Source organism: Anastrepha obliqua, chromosome 2, assembly GCF_027943255.1.
Source record: "Anastrepha obliqua isolate idAnaObli1 chromosome 2, idAnaObli1_1.0, whole genome shotgun sequence".
Taxonomy (NCBI): Eukaryota; Metazoa; Arthropoda; class Insecta; order Diptera; family Tephritidae; genus Anastrepha; species Anastrepha obliqua.
The window spans coordinates 129,235,963-129,261,404 of NC_072893.1; the positions used below are offsets into that span (position 1 = coordinate 129,235,963).

The window sequence follows — 25,442 nt, forward strand, 5'->3', positions numbered from 1 at the left end:
ATTTGTGGAAAAACATAAAGACGCACACCACAAATACAGTTTTATTTGGTCTCTGAAGTCCGATAGTTTTTATTAGTAGCTTTTTCACGACATAAAATAAAAACTAAAATAATTAATTATTCTGAATTTCTCCATATACATAAAAACGCATTTGTTTAACTAATAAATAATAATGTGTATATATTTTTATCTTTATTGATTTCAAATTTTGCACAGTGACTCATCTTTTTCGGGCCATTTCATTATTTATTAATGTTCATTCATTGCGTTTTTGTGTATATATGTGTATTCTTTTAATGAAACTATTAAACATTTATTAATTCATTTGTCATACGTTTTCTGGCAAAATGCATTACTCTTATAGAAATTTTGTAACGAATTATGAAACTGAAATGCATATTTTGTTTTGTAAATTATTTTGCAGTTAAAAACAAAACCCTTCTAAAATCAACCAAACATATGTATAGTCATACTATTTTAACTGCGTACACATACATATGCACATATTTGTATGTATGTTTTATGTATGGTATCAATATTTTTTGCCAACTTTTACATAAAAATATGGCATACATTTATAATTGTCGCATATGCGTTACGTAATGCGCTATTGTTAATATATATAATATATATATGTATGTAGCCGTTGTATATAGAATTTAAATTTAAACAATTTCATATACAATATTCAATTCAATAAACATGACAATTAATTTCTCAATAGTGTACCCTATAACATGTTTATTGTTATTGTTTTTGTTTGTGTGCCACTAACAGGCTTGGTTAGCTGGAATCAAAGGAAGCAGGAAAGGCCTTGCAACATTATATTTGTTTTTCAAATTTCAAAGTGTTCACAAGTTTTATTTGTGTTCGTATGAAATGTACGCCTTCATAGTTCTTCGCGCCTTTTGTGTGCATTTGTTGTGTTTTCGTAGGTGTCTTTTTGATTGGAAAAAGTTGCTTGGAAGGGTCAGCTGATAACATTTAATAATTTACATAATTACTTTACTAAGGGAATTTCTGCTCTTTGTTTTTTTGTTTCTTTTTGTATTTAATTATACTGTTTTCACTTACTTCCATGTTTACTAAGTTTTTGTGTTGTTTGTGTTTTCACTAATTGTTTGCTCCCCTTATTGTTGGTTTTTTGCATTACATAGAAATATAGTACTTGTTTAATATATGAAGGTATGTATGATGTATGGATGTATGTATGCATATGGTATGTGTTTATCCATTTTTCCTCTTTACTAAAATATCGTATGCTAACAAATGTTAGCAATGCAATCGATCACTTCCGTTGCAAACGCAATACACCGCGTTGCCAACTATGCTTATTATGCTAACTGACCTGAGCCGCGCTGCCAGCTAATAGTTGCTGGCGGTAGTGGCGTCGGCATTGTTGGTTTTTTCTATTTTTCTTTTTGCAAAAACGTTGCTTGACCTCATTTCCAACCGCCTCAGCTTGTCAATTTTACTCACAAACTTTAATAATTTATACCCACCTAACCACTCTAAATTACTCATTCTGCCTGATATTCCATTACGTTTTTGTAAAGCGCGTGTGTATTTGACTAATTTTACTATGGAAATTTACACACATTTTCAGCGTACTCGTATTTTACTTGTCTGCACATTTTGTTTGTTGCTATATATAGTATGCACTTAGTTTTATTTTTATGTACTTACTCATGGATTAATAAGTAAATGGATTTTTCTAATTACCCCACAGTTTGCTACATGTTTGTTTTTGTTTTTTACTTTGTGTATGTAGTGTTTAATTTTATTTTTTGCTTTAGACTCATTAAGTCGGTATACCTTGTTTACTTTGGAATCCCTAAAAGAAGCTTAAACCTAATTTTTTCTGCTGCTTTCAGTGTTTTTTAGTTCATTGTGGTTTTTGTTTTTTTTTGTGTTTGTTAGTTCTTCGATTTATTTTATTTAAATATTTTCTAACATTATTATCTGTTTACAAACACAACTACAATTGTGTTATTCATTTTTCCACATGTTTGTGTCATATTTTCATAATTTAGTTTTAGTTCCTGGGACAATAGTCCCTTACACAAATTTTACTACGCCCATTAATAGTTTCTTTTTATATCTACTCGATATTCTCGTATTTTTATTCTTGTTAATTGATTGGGTATGTATTGTATTATAGGTATGTATGGATGTTGTATATATGTGATACTTCAGTATGTATTGTATATAAGTATATGTATGTATGCACGAGTATGTCAGTTGCATACTTTAATTTTGATAAGTTTTGAGTACTCATGCAGTTGACCAAAAACGGGTCCTTATTATTTTTTGTGGCGCTCGCAAGTTCTCGAATTCGACGCAAAATATGACAACACCGACTAAAGAACTTCTTAATAGCCGAGGCATTATTAGATAGTTTATTTAATTTTATGTTTGCTAATCTATGACAAAAATATGGTGTAAAATTAGAATTGAATAAAATTAGAAATATTAAATAGAAATAAATAAAAAAAAATTTTTCATCTACTAGTTCGTGATAGGTCCAATATGTATGCAAACGATTTGCTCATATTTTCAAAGCTGGCGCCTAAGAGCATGCAACAGAGCAGCAACGTGTAAAACGCAAATCCGCATTGTCACATAAAATCCACTACTGAAGCTCAGGACACATTGCCAGCAGCGGTGGTTGCGCAATTTCTAACTATAAGTTCTGATTTTAAGCCGCCTTTAAACCTTTGGGTAAACATTTATTTGATAGAAATTCTGCGTTTGGTGCGCATTTATTTTTGTGGGCAATTTAAAGCAGTAGCCTTTGTGCCAGAATTCATTTATTTCATATTATTCATCTGATATACTCCTAGAACCCGCACGGGAGCAGAGGTCCCGGTTTTTCAAACAATACTTGCAGAAGGTCGATGATGCGCGAGCCAGCGGATGCCGACATCACAAGGGAAGGCGCAAAAACCACTGCTCAGAACACTGTACGATGGAAGAGTCTTGTCTTTCTTCAGAGCAGCAAGAAGCAAATTATAAGTCATTTTGAAGCGTGTGATATTTTCCAAAGGCATTACTAAAAGTCACTACTTTCGCTATCTATTAGAAAGAAACCCATAATTTTCTCGGTAGATGGCTTTAGTGGTCGATATCTCGTAAAGTATCGATCAAACAATTTAAAATTTATGCTCGTTGTCAAGGTGACATTTCACACTAAAAAAAATCTTTTGTTGGTTTTTGTTTGTTCCATTCAGTTGTGAGTTACAGGGCGTTAACAATGGAAGTCAACAAAGAGAAAATTTGGTACATTTACAGTTTTGCTTTGATAAAGGAGAAAACGCAATAGTATTGGTAGTCATGCACCACTCCATTGGGCTACGACGGCCGCAACTAATACAAATTGCTCTCAAATAAACACGAATGAACATGTTAAATATTGCCTCCATTTCAATGGCGTATCAGAACGTCATGTCAGAATTTGGCCAAATAAATGCATGACGTTCTGATATGTCAAATGTACCCAAAGGGTAAAGGTGAGAATTGAAAAATTAGGGCCCTTCTATTCGTTGCTTCTCTTCTCGCTATCTTGCTGCTTGACTAGCTTAACGAAAATGTTTAATGCGAAAGCAACAACAAAGTTACCGAGCAAGATTTTCCGCTAGCGAATATGTAATTTACAAACGCATGTAATTTCAGGGAGCTCAATTCCCGCGTTGCCAACATATGTTTATTTATACCAGTTGCTTCATCTATTCGGCCCTTGCCAACGTTTGGCGGAAAGAGGAGGCCTATTATTATATGATAATAAAATAAAATAAAAAAACAACAAATTGTGTATTTTTCTTTGTTCTATTTTGTTTTCTTTGTACTTAATGCAAGCACATTTATTTAAATGTATGTATATATGTATGTGTATTTCTGTAATTGTGTGTGCGTGTGTGTGTATTTGGTACAATATTTTAAGTTTGTTAGATAAATTTTTATGCGTACACGTATTTACAACAAAATAAAATGAATTAAATATGATAATATTTTTATAAACATAATAGCAAAATAGGGTGGCCAGTTGCACGAAAAAAAAGAATTATATTTAAATAAATTTGCGCTGCATCACGTCGTTTTTTTTCTTTCTTTAATGTAACTACATACACAAAAACTTATTAATAAACAATAATTAAATTATAAGTTTGGCGAAATTATATTTCCACAAACATAAATTATCGTATAAACAAACAAATTTAAGAATTCAACGAATTAAATAAAAATGAAAAAAATCGTAAAAACCTAATTAATGAAATTAACCTAAGTGTTTGCTTTGTTTCAATTAAATTATTTTAAAAATTATGCTTACATAGGTAAAGAGAAAATTTATATTTATACGAGTATATCCATGTATGTATGTGCATAAATGTTGCAGCAGAAGTGTTGAAATATTTCATATTTAGCACTTGAGTCGCGTAAAATCAAAAACAAATCATATGCATTACAACTATAAAATACATACATATGTATGCCTGTGCTTATATGATACAAATGAACAGCCGCGCATAATGCATACAAATGTACTTTTGTATGTATCTGTTAAAAATTATTTTCTATTTACTGTAAATGTATGTATGTAGGTATATATGAATAAAGGAAATTTGCATACTCATTGCATTGTTTCTGTTTTTTTTTTTGCCAATTATGACTATGGTCTCTTCTTGCATAGCCCCATTCCAGAGAGTGGTGAATTGTAGAAAAAATTTGCTAACATTTAAAATTAGACTGGAATAGCGACATTGTTGTTTTTGTTTTATGTTTTTTTATTCCAAGTCATTCAAGACTTGCTTGCACCACTTTTGTGTTTTTATGCTTAGTTTCTGCTGTAAAAATATGTTTTTTTTTTGTTTTTGCATTTTCTTTTCTACTGTAATATTTTGTGCTTATTTGCTGCTCTTTTTTGATATTCATTTTTTCAAGTCATATTTTTTATTTGCTGTTTTAGGTATTGTTGTATTTCGTTACGTCATTTAAATTTTGATTCTCAAATTTATTGTTTGTAGGGATTATTCAAAGATAATTTTTTGTGCCACTTTCCACACAAAAATTGAAAATTTAGTAATCATTAAAAAATAAAAAAAATGAAAAGCCTCAAAATTAAAAAAAAATGTTAACAAGCAATGAGGAAAAGTAATAAAATATATAGAAAGTAGAAATAGAAAATAAATTTTTGGTTATTCAGATAAAAGATAAAAAATATGTTCGGTTTTAGGGAAACAATCTTTCACTATCTGTCTGAGTGCCCAAGTGTGAGTGCTCTTCGCCATCAGAGAATGGCGGGGGAATTCTCGATGGTCAACTTGAAAGAAATTGTAGAAAAGAAAATAGACGATTCATAGTCAAATCAAGATGGTTCGACGAATAAAAATTAGTGGTTCTACAAGAAGTGTATCAAAATGGGATTTTTTGGTGTTAATTGGGTCTGAACTGTCTCACTCAGACTCAGACACATTTTATAAATTTAAGAATAAACAAAAAATATAATAAATTTCAGAAAAATATGAAAATTAGATTAGAAATTAGATTTTTTTATAAAATACTTGATTGATGCTCTCAAAATCATATGCGCTTATGCACTAATGGGTTAAATTTCCACTAATATATGCATCATTTGATTAAAATTTTGTCTTAGCGCACTTTGATAATTTTAGCTTTTTTCGAAAACAAAATATTTATGTTCAGTGTCAACTAGAAATTATTACTTTACGTTTAAACATAAGAATTTTATTTGAAAAAAAAATGGAATATCGTTTAAATATAATAATTTTATTTGCAAAAAAAAATATCTGCGCCTAGTATTATTTTATAGTAAAAGGTCGAATTTAGAAAATAATACCTATAATAGTTTTCTTTTTAATTTTTATTAATGAGCTAATATTAAGGAAACGTAATTTTTTCATTTTTTTTTTTCAAAAAATTTATATTGTTTTTTGATAGTTTTATATTTGACAAGTTTTAACTGGTTCAACAATGTTTGTTTTGCTTTTTTGCTTTAAAATTTTATACATATAAATACTTCAAATTTGCCGCGCCTATTTTAGAGTGAAAGAGGAAATTTATAAATATTAAATTTAATTTAATTAAATTAATTAAATAAAATAAAATAAATTTAATTAAATTAAATTTGAATTAATTTTTAAAAAGTTCAATCTAAATTTAATTTAATTAGATTACATTTTTTTGAAATTAAATTTTACATTTTTTTAATTTAATTTTATTTTATTTAGATTGAATTTTTTTAGATAAAATTTTAATGTAATAAAATTTTAATTAGATTAAATTTTTTTGAAATTAAATAAGTTTCGTTTTAAGTAGGCCATCTTTTTCATTTTGAGCACATATATTTCGTTTTAGTATTTTAGTATTTTTTGTTTTAATTTGGTATTAATGCGACGAAAATTAAGATGTATTTGTTTTTTTTCTTTTTTTCTGCATATAAACTTTATTTATATAAATACTTCGAATTTCCTGCGCTTATGTTGTTTTAGAGAAAAAAAAATGTAATAATTCAAAATTAAAATTTTAAGACTTAAAAATTAAATTTTTTGAAGTAAAAACTTAATAATTCCAAATTAAAATATTAAGAATTAAAAATTTAATTTTTTTAAATACTCAATCTTTTTACTTTTAAGCATATACATAAATTTCGTTTTCGCCAATTTATAAAACGTATTTTTTTTGCTTTCAATGAATATGAATAGGAATTAATATTATTTTAGAGCGAATTTTATTAAAAAGGGAAATTTAAAAAAAATTTAATTTTGTTTGCAATAAATTAACTGTACAACCAATTTGGAATACGCACATATTTTTTGCCATTTTCAGCTGGAAATTTTGTTTTCAAAAATTAAAGAAATTTGCTGTATTCATACTCATAAACTTTTTACGCAAAGACTCGAAATCCGCAGCTTCCAATGCACTTGGTTTGATTTGAAAAAGTTTTAAATGTCTTATATGCCCGAAAAATCGCATGCAATAATTTTTATTGCACTTAAGATTTTTTTTAGTTATTTTGTTTGCCAAAAAAAGTTTATATTTTCTACGATAACTCATTAAAGTAATACTGCCATTCGCAGCAGGTGCATAAATGGCAACTGAAATAATTTAGTATATAGTAAATGCGCACAATCACTGCCAAAGCGCATCTATTAAAAGTGGTAGCGTAGACCAGCTGCCTTGTTTTTGTTTCTTTCGACGGCTACATTCGGATGCAAGCACAAAATTGAATTAATTAGTAATGCATTTCACTAACATTTAAAGTCGTTTTTTGAAAATTGAAATTTTGTACTGAATAAATTCAAAAGTTGTTATGTGTTATGAACATTTTAAAATAATTTCACCACGACAAATAAATTGATTATTTCTCGCTGTTTTGTCTTTACAAATAAATCCATAGAAGTCATTTCTACTTGATGCTCTACTTGATGGCATGTTGCCACCCCCTTTAAAGGCTTCGAAAGCGCTCATTGTTATTTTTTATATATTATTAATATAATATAAAGAATATGCACATTTTTTTCTTTGTATCTAAAAATGTATGACGTAATTTTTCAGTTCAAAAAAGTAAAAATTAAAACGAATCATATTTCTTATTTATTCTTAAATTTATAAACTTTTTTAACTCTTAGGGCTTAGAGAAAGAAAGTTGTTGTAAGCTGCAAAAACACTTGCCAACAAAATTTTAGTAATCAATTTTTAACATAATTATTTGGGGGTTTCAGTGCAAAAGCACAACTCTAAAACAGAAAAATAGCAGAAATTGAAATAAAGCACAAAATATTTTCAGGTTATTCATCTATAAAATTGCAAAATACTTCAGAAAAAAATGTATTCACTGATCCTTATAAACCTTATGTTTTGCCTTCTTTTTGACTGAAGAAACCAACTACGGTTTACTAAATTCTTTAAACGCTTAATGCTTACAACTAAACTGACTGTTATGTGTTTAATACATTTTTTAATTAATATTTACTTCTCAAAAAGTTTTTGTTACTTAATGTTTGCTTTTAGTCGCCCTGTCCCTTGTTTTTGTTATAATTGCAGTTTTTTTCCTTTCAGTTATACGCTTGCGCTGCACCGTTTAAATATTCCTAAATATTTGTATGTATGTGTTTTACTCATTTTTGGTTAAATTTCCATTCCTCAGCGTGATTAACTTCCAGTAATGCAACGCAAAAAATTTCACTTATTAATAGTTTTTTTTGCTATTTTCTGCAATACATAATTCTTTGCTTACAATAATAGTTTGTTTTAAAAATAGAACTACACTCAGCATTTGTTTTGTGTAAGTTGATAAGGAAAATATTTCTATATAAATACGTTTGCTATTATGTAATAAGAAACGACGCGGAAAGTAGGGCAAATAATGCAAATACATTGGCGAAAAAGCCGTACATCGAGTAAAGCTTACACATACAAACGTAAAATAGAAGAAGAATAAATTTAAAATAAGTCACTTAAACAATTTCGCTTAAAAATAATTAATGCAAACAAAAATTACTCGAGAAAGTCCTAATGACCCTTCGCACTAATTTCAACAGCACATCTCATTTATATACTTTTATAGCACCCTATATGACATGCCAAAATGTTTAAAACCACAAATACAATACTATTTAATTTTGTTTTTGTTTCTATTATACCTAACCTCATTATTATTTTAGTGAGTCCGAGTGGCACGCATCGTGTTCACTTGCTGTAGTTGCTCCTTCACAGTGCGAATGCTGAGCGGAATATTTTCATTGCTGCTTGCTTAGTCGTTCACGACAATGTAGTCCTGCTTGTTAGGCATCTTTAGCAGCCGCCTTGTGCGAAACTCATACGCGCGCCGGCAGAACATGACCAGCTCGGGATTGGTGTTGTCAGGCACGGTGCGTATGCTATAAAAACAGGGTCGTTTCGGCACAATGGAGACCTCCTCTTCGATGTCCTCTTCAGCGGCGCGCAAGCGGCGGCGATATCTAAAAGCAAAAAAAATGTGGTACATTGAGATTATTTTATTTGATTTTGTGTACTGCTTCAAAAATTCAATGCTCACCTGCAGTATTCACTGAAAGTGAGTACATAGCATTTATCCTCAATGCAGGCAACAGAGTTGTGATCACGATGCCTCGACGCGTACACCTCGTCGGGACTGTCATTGGGCTGGCGGCCTTGTTCGGTGTGTTCAGGCCGGTAGTACCATAGCAGAGACATCATCATTTCACCTGCAAAGCAAATATTTGAAAAATTTTCTAAAATATACGCTCTCTCTATTTTTGTTGAGGAGAGGCTAACCGTCTTCAGGATTCTCCCAGAGATGCGCCACCTTCGCCACATAGGGCAAATCATTATCCTCATTCGCTTTGAGCAGTACGCAGTCGCGTGTGCGTATTATGTCGCCCTCCGAATGCCGCATGGCGGGATAGCAGGTGCGTATGACTAGCGGATCGTCGCTCTGAAAGGGAAAAAATCAATTATTGATGGTATGTTTCACCTTTTACGCAATCAGCCAACACTTACATTCAAGAATACCGCGCCTTGGAATGGCTCACCTTCCCATGTCCAGCCGTTGTTCCATTTCGGCACCACATCGCCGCGTATTGCTGGCGGCAACCGATCGTCTAATTCGAATGAGACGGTGGAATGTTTCACCTTCTGCCGTTTGCGGCTACCGAATTTGGATCGTGAACGCGTGCGCTTAGTGCCATGATGCGGTTGGCAAACAATGCGCGGCATTGGCGGTACGGGCGGCAGGAACACTTGTGCATTGGAATGTTTCTCGAGTGGCGGCTGTTGTTGCTGTAATTGAGTGATTTCCTGTGACGCGCTCACTGATGACTCATCGTCGTCAGCTTCTACTTCCATTTGTGCGTGTCTGTCCGCTTCATCCATCGACGCATTTTCTGCGCGGCATTTGTCATAAACGTTGTTATTTGTTTCTAAAGAAAGCTGATTAGCAGCGTGCACCGGCGCCGCCGCATCCATCTCCAAAACAGGCATCTCGTTGCCGCATTCTTGCTGTTTTGACTTCGCGCTGGCTTTTTTCTTATTTCCAGTTTGTTTTTTCGGTTTCTTCGCTTTAGCGGTTTTTCGCTTTGCCGGCGTGCGCTTCGACTTTGTTGATTTATTTGTGCTAATGGAGTTGCTAACAGTCTCTATTGGCGCTGCCGCAGGCTCGGCATACGTAGCTCCTTGCATCAAATCTAAGGGTGCCTTGCGTTCCACATCGCACGATGCTGACGCAGGTTCTGTTGTTGAGGTAGTTTTTTTGGCACGCGCCGTTGTAAGCGTTTGGGCGACATCAGTAACTTCGGATGCAGCGGCGGTTTTGATAGGCTTCTTTGTCTCAGACTTTGAGCGTTTTTCCGCGCTCGACTTTTTGTCTTTCTTTTGCTTGCGTTCAGACACTGTCTTATCCAAGGCTAGTTCGCTGTCAGCCGGATCACAACTAGTGTAATGGTTTTGCGCGCCACTGCAACGTGATGTTTCAGGTTCAGAGAAGTAACCACGCGCCACGGAGTCGATGGTTTCGAGCAAATGTAGTGGAACGCAAGTTTTACGCGGTGGTTTGCCGCGCTTTGGTGAAGGTTTCGGTGTGATCCTGAGTGTGCTCATGCTGCTGCTGCTATTGCTATTACTGCCACTACTGAGGCTACTGCTCTCTGATAGCAGCATGCGCATTGTTGGCACTTCCGGCTGTGTGAGTTCACTGAATTCACTTTCGGTCTGCTCTGGCTCCTCTACTAAATCGACGATCTCCTCGAGACATGGTTCGATTTCTTCTTGTTTTATACCGCTCGCAGCGAGTGATTTCTTCAGCTGCTTCTTCCGCTGCAAACGCTCTTGCTTGGCAGCTGCGCGCCGCTTCTCCAGCACTTCCTGCTTGCGGCGTTCCAGTGCTTGCAATTTTTTCTTACGCAGTTTCAGCTGCTTCTTCTGCTGATCGGTGAGCACTAATTGACGTCGACGGATTGTGCCATTAACGCCACCAGCCTTACCAGACTGCCGTATTTGCAGTTTACTGTAGCGGCCGCGTTTATCCAACTTGCGTCCACTTAGGCACAAATAGGTTCGCGGTTCAGTTTGTTTAATGAGACTTTTGTAGCCATTCGGCGATGATTTCTTACACAGTTGCTGTGCCTTGGGTAGGTTAAGAATTTTGAGACGTGGCTTTTGGCCACAGCCTGAGGTGGATGTGGTCGGACTCTGGCAGAGATCGAGCACGTCATCGTCCGAGGTCGTAGAGAGGTCAATGTCGCACTGAATGACTGGCGGCTGCTGCCAACTAGGTAAAAGGCGCATGCGACCTGCGGAGAGAGATGGTAAATGAGATTTGGAAACGACTTTGATTGATGTACGAAAACAATAACTTACCTAACGGCTTAAGTGTCGTGTTATCGGCGACATCATTCATTACGGCCGTCACTTCTTCGCAGGCCAATGTGAGCGGCTCAGCCTTGATTAGCTTCACTTCAGCTTTTTCACTGTCTTTGTCATGGTTAGACTCCTGCTGTTGTTGCAGCTGCAGCACAGAGCTAAGCAACTGCTCTTCGTCTTCCAGCTTAATTTTCTCTGCCTTTATTTCCGTCTTAATCAGAAATGGCGCCTGCAGTGGTGACTGGATTGTCGCCGTTACAGGAAAGGACTCGCTTAGCGTCGCTGGCACTTGAGGTGAAGGGCTGATAGCATTTAGCAGCTGCTCGGGTTGTAACGCAACAAACTGTGTCGGCGCTGGCTGCTGCTGTTGCTGCCGCTGTGTATGTAACTGTTGCTGCTTTGACTTCGCTGCTGCGCCTGCGTACACCATTTCGCGCGCCATCGTTTTGCCAATGCGCGCTTTGCGTCCCAAAAGCGGTAATGCGGTGGTGCTGGTGGTGTTGGCGTTGGCGTTGGTATTGTTGCTACTGGTTGTTGTTGTTGTGGTAGTGATTGGTGTTGACGGTGGTGGAGTCACTGTCGCTGTGGTCAGGTCGTAAGCTTCAAGTACTGGCGCCGCAATATTTCTATTGTTGCCGGCCAATTTCTGTTTTGACTGTTTCTGCCTACTGCTATCAACTGTTAACTTGCTGTCATTTTTGTTAGTGCACAAGAGCAGCTTTGTGTTAGCCTCTTCAAGAGCTGCCGGCAGCGACGCCGATGACAACTCGTGTTCGGTTAGCGAATCCAATAACTTTTCGTCGTTGGTCGTGTAGCTCTCTGGCGGTGTCGGTGGCTGGACCACGCTCTCTTCGTATTGGCTTTTGTTGTCCGATTCTTCTAATTTTAGCTCGGACTTCACCACCTGTAACAGATCCAAATGTTGTTGTGACTGTTCTTTGCCGAATAGTAGCAATTCGTCGATTTGGGTTGGTGTTGTTGCCGCTAGCGCGACGGCTGTTGCTGTTACTGGTGCGCTGGTAATTGTTGCTGTTGTTGTTAGGGTTGTCGTCGTCGATTTTTTAACTGGACCTCTACTGGTAGCCACTGAATTGTGGACCGAGCTGTTGCTGCTGTTGTTGCTGTTGCTGCTGTGCTGGCTGTGGTTCGTCATATTCGAACTCTTGTTGTTGCTGCTGATGTTGTGGTCGTTGTTGCCATTCATCAGCGTATTGTTGCTGTTGTTGCTCAAATGACTCATCGCCGAACAATTGTTGTTGTTGCTGCTGTTGTGGCTGTTCGAGCCGCTGTTGCTGATGTTGTTGTTGTTGCTGCCGTTGTTGCTACCAATATGAGGCCCAGTATGGACGTTTTTTGGACACGATTGTTGCATTGGACACGGACACTGTGGTGGATATTCTGGAAAGAGGTGAGAAAATGCTAAAGTGAGATGCCATAAAAATCTAGGGCGGAAGCGTGTGAAAACTCTCAAAGAAGTGTACTTGGTGTGAGCAAAAATGTTTAACCCCTCCTTCCCCCATCTACCTAGGTGAGAACCATACTTTTCCTTACCCATATACGGTCCCTGTATGCTGCGCGTGTAACACTGCCCCGCAGCGCCAGCGCCTGGACTATAGCCGGTGTAGTAGCCTGGCGGTCCCGGATAGTGCTCGAGGTGTTGTGCGTGTGCTGCCGGTCCAGCCGGCACAAGTTGTGTTCCGGGGGGCGGTGCTGTTGGTGGTGGTCCCTGAATAGACGTAGGCGGTGGCGGTCCGGTAGCTTGTGCTGCACTACTGGCCGACGTCGGCGGCGGTGGTGGTGGCCCCTGTTCGTAGAGTTCGGCCGGTGGTGGCGGATGGCCGGGCTGATAGTACGGGTAGCGTCGGTATGTGGAAGGTGGTGGTGGCGGTCCTGCGCTCTGATAAACTTTGGTCGGAAAGTAGGGCTGATAGGCGGGCGGTGAATAGCAAACCGCTTCCACTGGATAAGGTGTACAATAGTTGGCCGGATACGCTGTTGAATAGTGCATCTGTGCATGCATCGAGCGTGAATATGGAGAACTCTGATGAGCGGCGGCGGCCGCAGCAGCAGCAGCTGCAGCAGCTGCGGCGGCAGCTTGCTGATGTAGCTGTTGTTGATGCTGTTGCTGCTGCACCTGCTGATGCTGGGTGGTGGGCGCGCCGCTGTGTGCGGCCGGCGGATAGCGAAAGGGTGTCAAGTCGCCGCCAGTGATAAGCACATCACTGTCTGCGCTGTCTGCGGTTGCGGCCGATGATGGTGGTGGTTGTTGGGCGGCTGCAAGCTCCGGATCGGAGCTAAGCGGTGCGGGTATTTGTTGTGACTTCTTGATAGAAGAGGCGGAAGCGGAAGCAGCACCAGTCGGTAGAAGTGGCACATTAGGAGGCGGCGGTGGTGCAGTAGCGACGGGTGGTAGAACGTGTGGTGAGATCAATGGACCGGCAGGTTGGTAATAGCCTGGAAGATAAGAAAAGAATGAGGAAAATTGTTAGTTAGTACGACTAAATTATAACAACTTAAATAAGATACGAAATATAAAAAGATAGTTTTGTATGCCAAAGTAGCGGCTTGATGCGTATCCTGAAACTCCTCACACAAAAATATTCGTAAGCACATGTACATGTGTTTATAAATTAACTATATTCGCAGGAAGACCAACAAAAAAAAATCTGCTGGTTCTTGGGCAGCATCTATAAACGAGTCTAATTTATAGGCGTTAATCTGTAAAATATGGCCATGAGATTTTGCGAAAGCTGTTATTTGGTTGTCGCTGCAGATTGGAAAATCTTGTCGCCGATCGATTGAATATTACGTCGCACAAAACCCGGCAGCGTTGGCCACAGAAACAAACCAACATGAAAACTCGTATATACCTGCCGTTGTTTTTTCTTTCTAAAACGCAACTCGCGCTTTTAAAAGCAAGGCGGAAAATGAGAAAAAACACACAAAGCTAAATAACAAAAGCGTCTCTTTATCGCACATTTTATCTGTTTACAGTTGCAGTGGCTGCAATTGTAATTTTTTGTTTTTTTGTTTTCTTACTTTGTAGTTAAACTTGTTTTGTTGTTGCTGTACTACCTTTTTTTTAAAAAGTCTTACGTAAATTGTGCGCACAGTGCCGTTACGTTGCTGCTGCTGCTGCTGTTGCTTCTATGTATCTATGTATTGACAGTGAGCGCGCTTCCATTGGCTATTGCAGCTACAAAAGTGTGGTTCGGTTAGTTGGTCGGACCGTCGGCCAAACGAATGATTTTCCCAAAGCTGTTGCTGTTGCCTTTGCCGTTGCTTTTGTTTCTTGTTGTTGGTTTTTATTTTGTTTTGCCTACAACTACACTCAATTGACAGTTGCAGGCTTGCATTTTGCTAACAGCAGCCAGCAGCAACCGAAAACAATGTTGCAGCGAGCAAGCGACAACAGCAACAACAAAGGCAAAGAGCTTAACAAAGCTATAAATTTAAATGTGAAAATTTCCTGGTTGAAAAATTTTATTTTTATTTTTGTTATTATTTTGTGGGAATTTCGGGCTCTTTACTTGCTGTTTCTTGCAGTTGGATGATTTTTGTAGTGTGGAAATTTGACATTTTGACTTTTTTAGCTGTTAAGCGGCAAAAGGTTAGTGAGGCATTTGAGAAGCATAAAGTGGGAAAATCAATTTGGTTAGTGAAAAAGGGTGCAAAATGAAAAGAAAAATGTTTAGAGCATGGAAGGAAAGGAGAGTTGAAGGAATTAAATGTTCTTAGTAAAACTTAAAATCATAAGCTGCTGTATTTCATTACATAAAACATTAAGTAATACAATCATGAAATTTCAGGACCCTTTTGAAATTCTTTCTGATTATAGAACCAATATTTGGGCTGAAAAAAAGTTCCGACTGTTAGTAGGACTAACCAAACATCCATTTAGCCCGTTAGATTAAATAACCCTGATGATAAGGCGCCGTAAACAGTAAAACCCGCGTATATAATGGATGTGTTTTTAGAGATGAATGAGGAATGAGGTTTGCAAACAAGTCACAAAAAATCACAAATTACCTTTGGCCAGCTCGACCACGTCTTATTACGACCATTCTGTCGGCTCAATTTAAAATCACTTTTTCTAGATAACCAATCCTTTATTGGCAATAACGCGGTGAGTATTCCAATGGCTGCATAAACGAGAACCTAATAGTTGGTCCCCACTTCTTCTCTTTGATAACTGTAATGTACAACGTAGTGATTCATTCAGTGCCCTGTGCGCAGAGTTATTTATTTATCCACCTATCAGTCGAATAACTGACAGCGAATGGTTGCAAAATAGTTGTTTACCCAGTTGAAAAGTAATTAACACATTTTGATTTTTGTGCTAGGCCTACCAACTTGCTGTTGTCTCTAGGAAACTCTAGGAAAAACCGGCGAAGCTAAGTTAGTCATTTACAATAAGCAGAAAGCTGTGGAAAAGAAATCGCTCAACCAGTCGATGTGCGAGTAGAGAATTTCAAGTGGTTGATTGACCAAAGAATAAGCGAAAGGCAAGACAAATCAGAGGACGGTGCTCACGACTGGTGATTCTCGGTTACCGGAGAGACTCCGATTATTGTTGTTACTACTAATGAAATTTACTTCAGTATTAAGGTAAGTAAATGAAATTTACTTCAGTAAAATCGGAATTGTGGATATCATCCCACCAAATTATGGAAAGCAAAATATATTTAAGTTGCTACAAATATAGAATATTTCTCTGTTATAAACTATTTTCCATAGTATATAATTTATTTTTTATTTTTATGGATTCATCCGCTTTAACATTTGGCATAATAAGAAGAGTCACTGATGGCTAATCGCCAAATAAAGGAATCAAAGCAGTATTATGAGCCTACTTATTGCCTAAATATCACATTTCTAATATACGACTTCTTTATATATGCCTTTACAACAACTGCATTTCATCGTGCAAAGCCTCAGCTGCTTGATGCGTTCATTATCAATTTAATTCGTTAATAATTAATTTACACTCATCACCTTCAAAGAAAACACTAAATAGCTCAATTTAACACCGTAAGTGTCACTTCACCCAATTATCACCCTTCCAATGCATCGCTTGACAACTGCCAATTTCAAAGCTTACGACAAGTTGACATGTCAAAATATAGCTCTAATGACAACTCATTGTAAATAGCACACTAAAGAGTCAGGAAAACACACACACACGCAAACTTTTACACTGCCATACTCTTTTATACTTCACGTTTCTGTAATTATAAATGTATATCCTGTCACTTGCAGCACACGATTGTGGGCTGCCTTTTTGGTATTATTATCGGGTAAAAATTCACACACTCACCTCATAACATATGCACACACACACACGCTTGCGCGCAAAACCGACTCTAATCTCGTGCGTTCATTATTCACACGATGTCGGCATTTGGGGATTCTCTACACCCACCAACCCATACATATATCACTCATTTCGCCTCACTGCCAGTTATCAGTACTGAATCCATGACACCAAATGGAGGCTCCCATTTGCCAACCACTATCGAATCAAACTACGAGTGACAATAAGCTCACACATACAATATGTACTCGTACATACATATGTATGTATGAATGTGTAGGTAACAATGCAGCTAATCAACCAGTGTCTGTCAATCAATACTGCGAATAAATTTCATATGAAGTAGAATATACGACGTGTATGTATGGAGGTATTTAAGGAGAGCGCTGACTGCCAGTGTGAGTACGCGTGTACTGTGGCACATCACGAAGTTCGTGATTACGCATAATCTACTAGAACAGCTTCATTGTAAGTTGGAGTTTATTAAATATGCGCGTACTTGGTACAAATGCGTTTTGTATGGTGCTAAGTAAGGGTGGAGGGAATGTATGCCAGTGCTTACAATTTACTACATTGAAATAAATGCTCATTTTTTAAATTAAAAGATGTATAGACGCAAATCAGAAGTAGGCACAAGATAAGAGAAACAATTTTCCACTAAAAACTCTGAGGTAGCTGATCAAGAGAATTCGGTTTAGTACAGTTAACTAAGTGCGTTTTTAGATTTTATAATGCCAAATATAGGAACCCCAGTAAGTTGAAAATCAAACATAAGTAGACATGTCGATATTAGATATATTTAAAGATAAAAATAAAATAAAATAAAGTGAAATAAAATAAAACAAAATGAAATTAAATAATAATAAAAAGATATAACAAAATGAATTGAAACAAAATAATAAAGAAAAACAAATAAATAAAATAAAATAAAAAATACAAAAGTCAAATAAAAAACCAACAAAAAAAAGAAAAGGAAAACAAATAAAATAAAATAGGAGAACATAAAATAAAATAAAAAATGAAAAGGTCAAATGAAGTAAATATAAAAGAATTAAAATAAAATAAAATGAAATAATAATAAAAAATACAACAAAATAAAATGAAAAAATAATAAAGGAAAACAAATAAATAAAATAAAAAATAAAGAAAAAAATAAATATAAGACAAAATCAATAAAATACAAGTTAATATGATAAAATTAAATGAATTTAAAAAAAATTATAAACATAAATTTATAAACATACATTTTTTTAATATTTATTTTTCCCAGTGTCTTTTTTCAAGGGCCAATAAATGCATGAGAATACTAAGTTATTGGACAACAGAATAAAGCAAAAGAAATTGCATATTAATGAACCCAACTGAGCAGCAAAGAAGAAAAAAGTAGAGCCCAAATATGTATGCATGTATGTATGAATGTATAAAGTGACATAAAATAAATAAATAAAGCAATAATTTGCATATGCTTCACAAGAAATTGAGTAGCTTAATGCGATTGTACAAATGTACGCAAATATTATTAAATATGTATCAACATCAAGCTGCATGCAATTGAATGGGAACATAGGTTTAGGTTGGGTGAATTTGTGGAACAATCTGGCATATGTCAATGGGGAAAAATGAAAACGGCATAAAATTAGCTTGCAAAAAAACAAAAGTGTGCATGTGCCGCAAAATGAAGAATGCGACAACTGCCGAGGTGTGACAAGTGTGAAAGGCAGATAATAAAATAATACATAAAAACAAATGAAGTGAAAACACAAAAATTACCGAACTGCTGTCAACGCTTCCGATAAACCTAACCTAAACGAGTATGTAGCGGAAATAACCAAGTAATTTAGTAGCGTGGCAAATCATCAGCCTCAAATTGCTTGCGAACATGAGCTTCATATAAGCACTTCAAGAATCATCAACCACCCGCACAGCTAACGATAGAGCAAAGGGTGGCAGCACATTAGTACAAGAAAGCCGGTAGAAATGCAGGGGAATGCGGTCGGGCTCAATTCGATTGAAAGGTTAAGAGCGCTTGCAGAGTTCGATACAACTCCATGTCAAAGTAATACATAAATGTTCTTCGGCTCACTTATGCTGCTTGGATGTGAGAATACTTCTACATTCGTAACGATACATACGAATGTCTGCAGCCATGCCGGTGTAGGTAATTGAAACGTGTTAACAATAAAAATCACATGTTGAAATGGTAATAAAATTGTGGTTACCTAATGACGCCGCAAAGGCGTTAGTTACTACCTCACGCACACGTTTTCTCACCTTCTCCCTCTCTCGTGCGGACTTCCTGTTTCCGTTATAAGCTATAAGCAGCCACAAGGAATATGTGGTGCTCGCAAGAATTTGTTAGCTTTGCTAGGATTGCTGACGGAGTCTTTCACAAAAAACGTTTGGGTTTGTGTGATTGAATTTCTCTTGTCTTATTATTGACATTTCATCTTTATTCCTATTTTTATTCAATTGGTGGCAGATGGGTGAGCAATAAAAATGAGGAAGCAAGAGAAAATAAAAGAAGCCAGTCAATTCATAAGGAAGTATCAATACATGGCTGGCATGCCACTGCATATGCACGTGTATGTATGTGTATGTTGCAAATTCCAGACATGTCTGTGGCTGGAATTATAATTGCTTTGCAATGTTTATGGTTAAATGGCTTCATTATGACGCTTCATTATGACGACTGCACGTAAGCACGCCTAGCAAATTAAAATATTTAACGAAAGTTGTTAAGTAATTTGAGTTATTTGATGGATTCAATTCGATGATGACAAGTAATCACAGAAGTGACAATGATAATAAAATATTTGTTAGAAAATAAGTAAAGATTTGAGTAAACTGATTTGCTATTTAAACGAATAAAATTTAATTCGGTTTATGAAATCAGTGGCCTCATTTTTAAAGGTAAGTTGGCAACGCGCACGCCATAGCGGACAGCTGCTTTATTATGCTTATACATACTGCAATGAAATGCAAACAGAAATGAGCAAACAAGCCAATATCTCAAAAAATTTCAAATAATCAATTGCTGTGAAGTGGAATGGTACATTTTCATGACAAGTGCTTGTTACATTTACACACACATATATAAGTACAAGTGTTAAAAGTGTGCTTGAGCTAACTCAATATTGGTTTACTTTTCAGAAGTGGCATATGCATGTATGCACGATAAGCGAAGCACATCCACTTGGAGGTAACGTGCAAAATTAATATAATTTAAATTTTTGTAGCGTGAAAGCACAAATATTTACATAGTTTGGTGATTACGAACGATTGAAAGTACAAATATCAAATGGTGCAAGAAAAGCAGCGCCACGAAGGAGATGAGGAAATATTCATAATTCAAATGAATAAATCTTATATTTATTACAGCTATAGCGGCCACAGAAGAGATTGAAATCCTAATTATAACTGCAAATATAAATGGTAATAAGAAACAGAAGCAAATGACAATCAGGTTAAAATGATGGCAGATTAGACTTTGAAAAGTTTTATTTATTTTGAAATGGAAGCGCAAAGACGGTTTAGAAGAGAGTTTCGGTGAGATTCACCTACGGGACTCACTATTATTCGCGGAAGTACGTCTGAAAGAGACGAAACTGTTCAAGATGTCTACAAACAGCTTTCTAGGAGATGACAGACATCCATAAACACCGCAAGAAAGAAAAACAACTGAGAACTTATGGCAAAACTTCAGCAATATCTATTCGACAAGCGACACATGAGGTAGTCGCCTCAAAAAGAATGGAAATGGGCTTTGGTTTGAAGATTATTGCTGAGTAAATAAATACTACAACTGTGATATTGGATTTGTACTTTTAAGCTGTAATCCATCTAAATACATATACTGTTTTTATAATCAATTATCATTTTAAGATACCCTGTGTAATAATGTTAAGCATAAATGTTAAGATATATTAAAAAGCAAAACATAACACTCCAAAACCTAGCTGACACCGAATAAAACCAAAACCAGATGTCCAAGTAAGTCGCACACAATAAACTTGGCGAGCCAACAACAAAATGGCATATTTTTGCCCAACACTTGCTGTAATGCATACCAAGTAGATAGTTTTGTGCGCTTTGAGAACACGAGTGACAGCGCGCTAAACGCATACGACTTAAATGTGAACACGCAGCATGCAAATTAATGTGATTCGTTAGAAATTTTGATAGAATAACTATTTATATGAATTGAACGATTATTTATAAGAATAGGACCTTTTAATGCACACAGTGGCAGGCAGCTGCACCACAAATAGAGAACCTATAACTGTTAGCAATAAAATATGAACGATATTAATGGATGACAGACCCAGTTTTTGACCGGTAATCCCAGGGTGTTGGGTGTCGACGCTACTACATGCGTGAAACTCGAGTCAAACCTGTTAAGTACTATTCGTATTAAACCACGATTACTTTTGGGTCACCTCCGTTTTTTTCCACCGCTCACTGAATACCTCATGAAAACGTATGCCAAAACGACTCAAATAAATAAATAAATAAATGCATGAATGAGTAAATGACGAATTGCCGGCACACCGCTTTGCTGACAGCAACAGTGGCAGCAGCAACACACCTAATACTCTAGCAGCAGAGCACGTTTTGTCGCACGCTGGTATTATGCGCGACTCGATGCGCCAATATTTAGCGCTATTTGACTGCAAAATGTGCCCATGCAAGCTGTGCATGTGTACGTGTACGCGTCTGTGAACGTTTTTCGCACAAATTGTGCGCATAATTAGTCGAGGAACGCGTCAAAAGACATACGAGAATGACACTTGCATACATAAAATGGTTCGGATATGTGCCGCCACATGCATGGTTATTATTGCGTGTATGAGTAATAGCTCCTCCATTGCCACATGCGTTTGTCGTCGTCTACACATTTTTAGATACATAAATTAACTGGATGCGTTGAGGATTTTTGAACGGCAGCAAGCATGCGAATAATGTGATTTAATATATGGTTAGCGTCATTATTCTTATACCTAACAGGACCATCGCAATTAGCGTCAAGATTTAGAGCATTTAGTTGGTGAATGCGTGCTTAGGTAAATTAGTCAGCATGGCGTTGCCATTTGCTGCATCAGTGACGTCTGCGAACTACTGCAAATCGGAACGCAATGGTTGGAAAATTAATGCTTAGGGAAATTTGCTATGTTGACACTACCGTTTTCTGCAACAATTCATGCCGTCTTCGAAAGACTTGCATCAATTCATTCGGGGCAGCGATTGCTATTGGAAATAACTTTTTCTATTATTTGATTATTTGATATTCGCATATGCCCTTATAATCACATCGATGCAAGGCGCATTCATTAAAGGAGGTAGCACTAGACCAACAACAATATTTTGAACGTTTGATTGTCAAAGCAAAGTATTGGAAAGTAGAAAACAAAAAATGAATTTGCCTTGATTCATTCAGGGCTGACAGTCGGATGGACACGCGAAAGAAAAAAAAAAAAAACAAATCAGCTGATTTGCCGATTTTATTTTTAATAAATTCATTTCTTTCTCTTTTTTAATTTCTTTGCCACTAATTCACTTTGCTTAAATCCACAAATTCATATTTCAATTTCAAAGTAGATTAGCCTACTTAGTTTATTTCGCTTTTTTCGCAATATTTATACTATAGTGCATAAATAATGCCCCATTTAACGCACTCAACGCATCATAAACAACAGTCCCCCCGTCACATTTCACGCATAGACGCACATACGCACACGCAGCACACATATTATATAACTTTATCATCATCACCATCGACCACATCAACGCAGCCATCATCAATGTCATCAGCACATAATTAATTAAACGCTGCAACGTGCCACATTACGGTGCAGTCGCGCGTTCTCAGTGTCAGCTCAGCGGAATTTTAAAGTGTCATAATTACGTCCAGCACATGCATAGCACCACGCACACACACAATCGCGCACAATGAAAATACGCACGACGAACGGAATACGCGAAAAGTACCAATAACGTTGCGAGCCTGTCAGTGCCGCTACTGACTAATGCTTATGATTAGAATAACGATAATTATGATGGTAATGACGTTGCCATTGCTGTTGATGTTTATGTTGACGGTGATGTCAGATGTGTGAATGTTGACGAATACAGGCCTTAGGAGAAAAAATGAAAAAGTCAAAGAAGCGGCTAAGTCTGCCGTTGAAAAGTTAGGGGAATGGAGGTGTACGCAGAGGAGTGCTGTTGGTGTAGCCAGCCAATGTTTGGCCTGCTAGTTGTTGACTGTTGTCTGCTGATGTGCGAAAAGTTGATGGTGCGTTGCAGTTGAAGCAACGCTTGCGTGCTAATTGAGGTGTGGCGCGCATCATAAGTTCTGCATAATTAATCGCATTTTTATTGCCATCCCCACAAAAGCCGCGTACAGAGGTGGGGCGACCCGAGTGATAGCGTAACATAACGAAATGTGATTAAAAAGTGTGATGAATGGACGTACAATGAGATTTAGCGCTGGTGGTAGAAAATGAGTATTTTCTCGAGCATTCGTTCGATGGCAGTGAACTCGGCAAATGTCAAGCGCATTAAGCGACTAGTCACTTCATGCAGCGATGCCTAAGTACTTTACTTAACTTTTCCAAAAATCAGACGCACAACCAGTCACGTAATCAATCATACATCATATTGCCAACCATTTTATGAGCAGGAGTTGCCAATCAAACAAAAAAATCGATAGAATTTAATGTTACTTTGCTCGAGCATCATCTAAACTGTGTTCTTATCGCATTACCCTGATTGACGTTTACATATTTGGTTATGCAACAGAGTTTGCCTCATTGACCCAGCTGGGGTTAGGGTGCCCCATTCACCTAAAACCTCGAACCTTTCTGCGTAGGCAACACCTTCTCCAGTTCTTGCAAAGCCATTGCTGTCGTTTTCAATCACATTCAAAAGCATTCAATCATGCTGAAGTGTGGCAATTGTCACAGGAAATTGCTTTCGCTTTAGGTACAACGAAAATCCATTTAAAATGCAAAATTTGTGTCAAATTTTGACGATATATAAATGCAAAGTTTAAAAACTATATTTACTTCTAAAAGCTCAATATTAGAGGAGCAAATGTCGAAGTTGCAAAAGTTTTCCATTCACTTAAATTTTAAAAAGCACCTGCATTTAAATTTTATTCTTTAATTAAATTCATTTTTATTCTATTTTTGCTACCAAAAATACGTTGGCATTGTGCTGGCAGCTGTGTGTGATCATTTCTGGCCTTGCCGGGAAATTAAAGCCGTACCATGCAAACACATTACGTATTTGTGGGCGAACACAAACACAAATACAAAAAGAAAAATGCAAAATGCAAAAAGTCATTATACGGTAGCCTCATCAGTGGCAACGGGTGTGAAATCAGAGCAGGCCAATCATTGCAGGTGCAGCTGGTCAATGACGCTTATGAGGCATGAAAGACAGTTTACATATGAATATGTATATTTACGTATATGTATATTTATATACATATGTGTATATTTATGTATTTAGGTAAGTGCGGTTGCAGTTGTGTAAGAGTACGGCTGTGCGTAGGCAGAGTTTTCTCCACCACCCAAGTGCTGAGCATTTTGCAATCAAGCGCTTCCTGTGTGTGTACGATCTCGCCAATTGGTGGCATACGCAGTGGTGCACCGCAAATACCAATAACAAACAGCAACAACATCGAAGGAACAAAAAAATAAAACAAGCCTTTCATGAAGTTATCAGCATCACGCAGTTGCGTAGCTGTGCAAATTGTTGTTGCCATGTGCTGTCAACTGCTCCTGAGCAGGCAAATCCAGCGCAGCTAACACACACACATACATGTACTAACATACTCGTACATATATGATTGACATACAAATACACGTATGCTGCTTCTTTGCTTTTTACTGCTATCGGGTTGGCAAAACATTCTGGCCAATTCATCATTTTGTCAGCGTGACAAACTCAACAATTGACAATTTTTCAAGCTGACAGCGCTGCAGAGTTGCTGAGTTGTCGGTGGATGAGTGGATGAGTGGATGAGTGGCTGAGTAGCGGAGTGCCAGGCCGGGAGTTGGTAGAATGTGGACAGCTGAAGTGTCTGGTCGTTTGCCTGCTCCGTCAACGTTCAGTTTGCAAATATGTAAATGTGTGTTGACAGTTCTGATGCGATGGGTTGTGTGGTGTTTGGAAGATATGTACACATAGCCGAAGCTATTTATGTATTCATGTGTAAGTATGTGTGCATATCGCGCATGTGATTCGTTTTTTGCAACGTTTTTTTTTCAACGTCCTGCGTGAATGCTGATAAAGTGTGACAGATAAAAAGCGACTTTTGAATATTTTAAGTGGACTATCACCGGCGGTTGGACCGCATGCCACAAAATATACTTGTACTTGAGCTGTCATTGTGAGTCAGTGCGAATGTGTATGTGCAAAAAAGAGCGTAGCATTCTAGGATGTAATTAAAGTGAACCGCTTCGACCGCCCCTTAGGAATTTGTTCTAACAAAATATACACAATTTTAATTAAAATATTGATCAAAACTTATTTTTCGAAATTCGAACTTCAATTTTCAAACTTAAGGCTGTTCATTTGTATCATACTTATACTGCAGGTATACTTATAGCAGTTACTTCTTAGAAAATCTAATACTTCACGATTTTTTTTATTTAAAATTTTCGAACTTAGATCCAATTTATGGATATTTAATTGCGGATACTTTAGTAAAGCATCTAACAAATATTCAACACGTAATCGCTTAAAATAA

At 36.7% G+C, this 25,442-nt stretch overlaps 1 protein-coding gene across 2 annotated transcripts in view; it reads right to left on the bottom strand.

The window, feature by feature from the left end:
* Positions 1–6,660: 6,660 nt before the first annotated feature.
* Positions 6,661–25,442, bottom strand: part of LOC129239651 (titin homolog) — a 93,194-nt gene continuing 74,412 nt past the window's right edge. For both annotated transcript variants that reach the window (XM_054875317.1, XM_054875316.1), the window contains 6 exons: positions 12,928–13,830; positions 11,374–12,774; positions 9,520–11,306; positions 9,295–9,454; positions 9,056–9,224; positions 6,661–8,978 (listed from right to left, as the gene is read on the bottom strand). In XM_054875317.1, the coding sequence (XP_054731292.1) occupies positions 8,771–8,978; positions 9,056–9,224; positions 9,295–9,454; positions 9,520–11,306; positions 11,374–12,774; positions 12,928–13,830 (4,628 nt within the window). In that variant the 3' untranslated portion in view covers positions 6,661–8,770. The remainder of the gene's footprint in view (positions 8,979–9,055; positions 9,225–9,294; positions 9,455–9,519; positions 11,307–11,373; positions 12,775–12,927; positions 13,831–25,442) is intronic.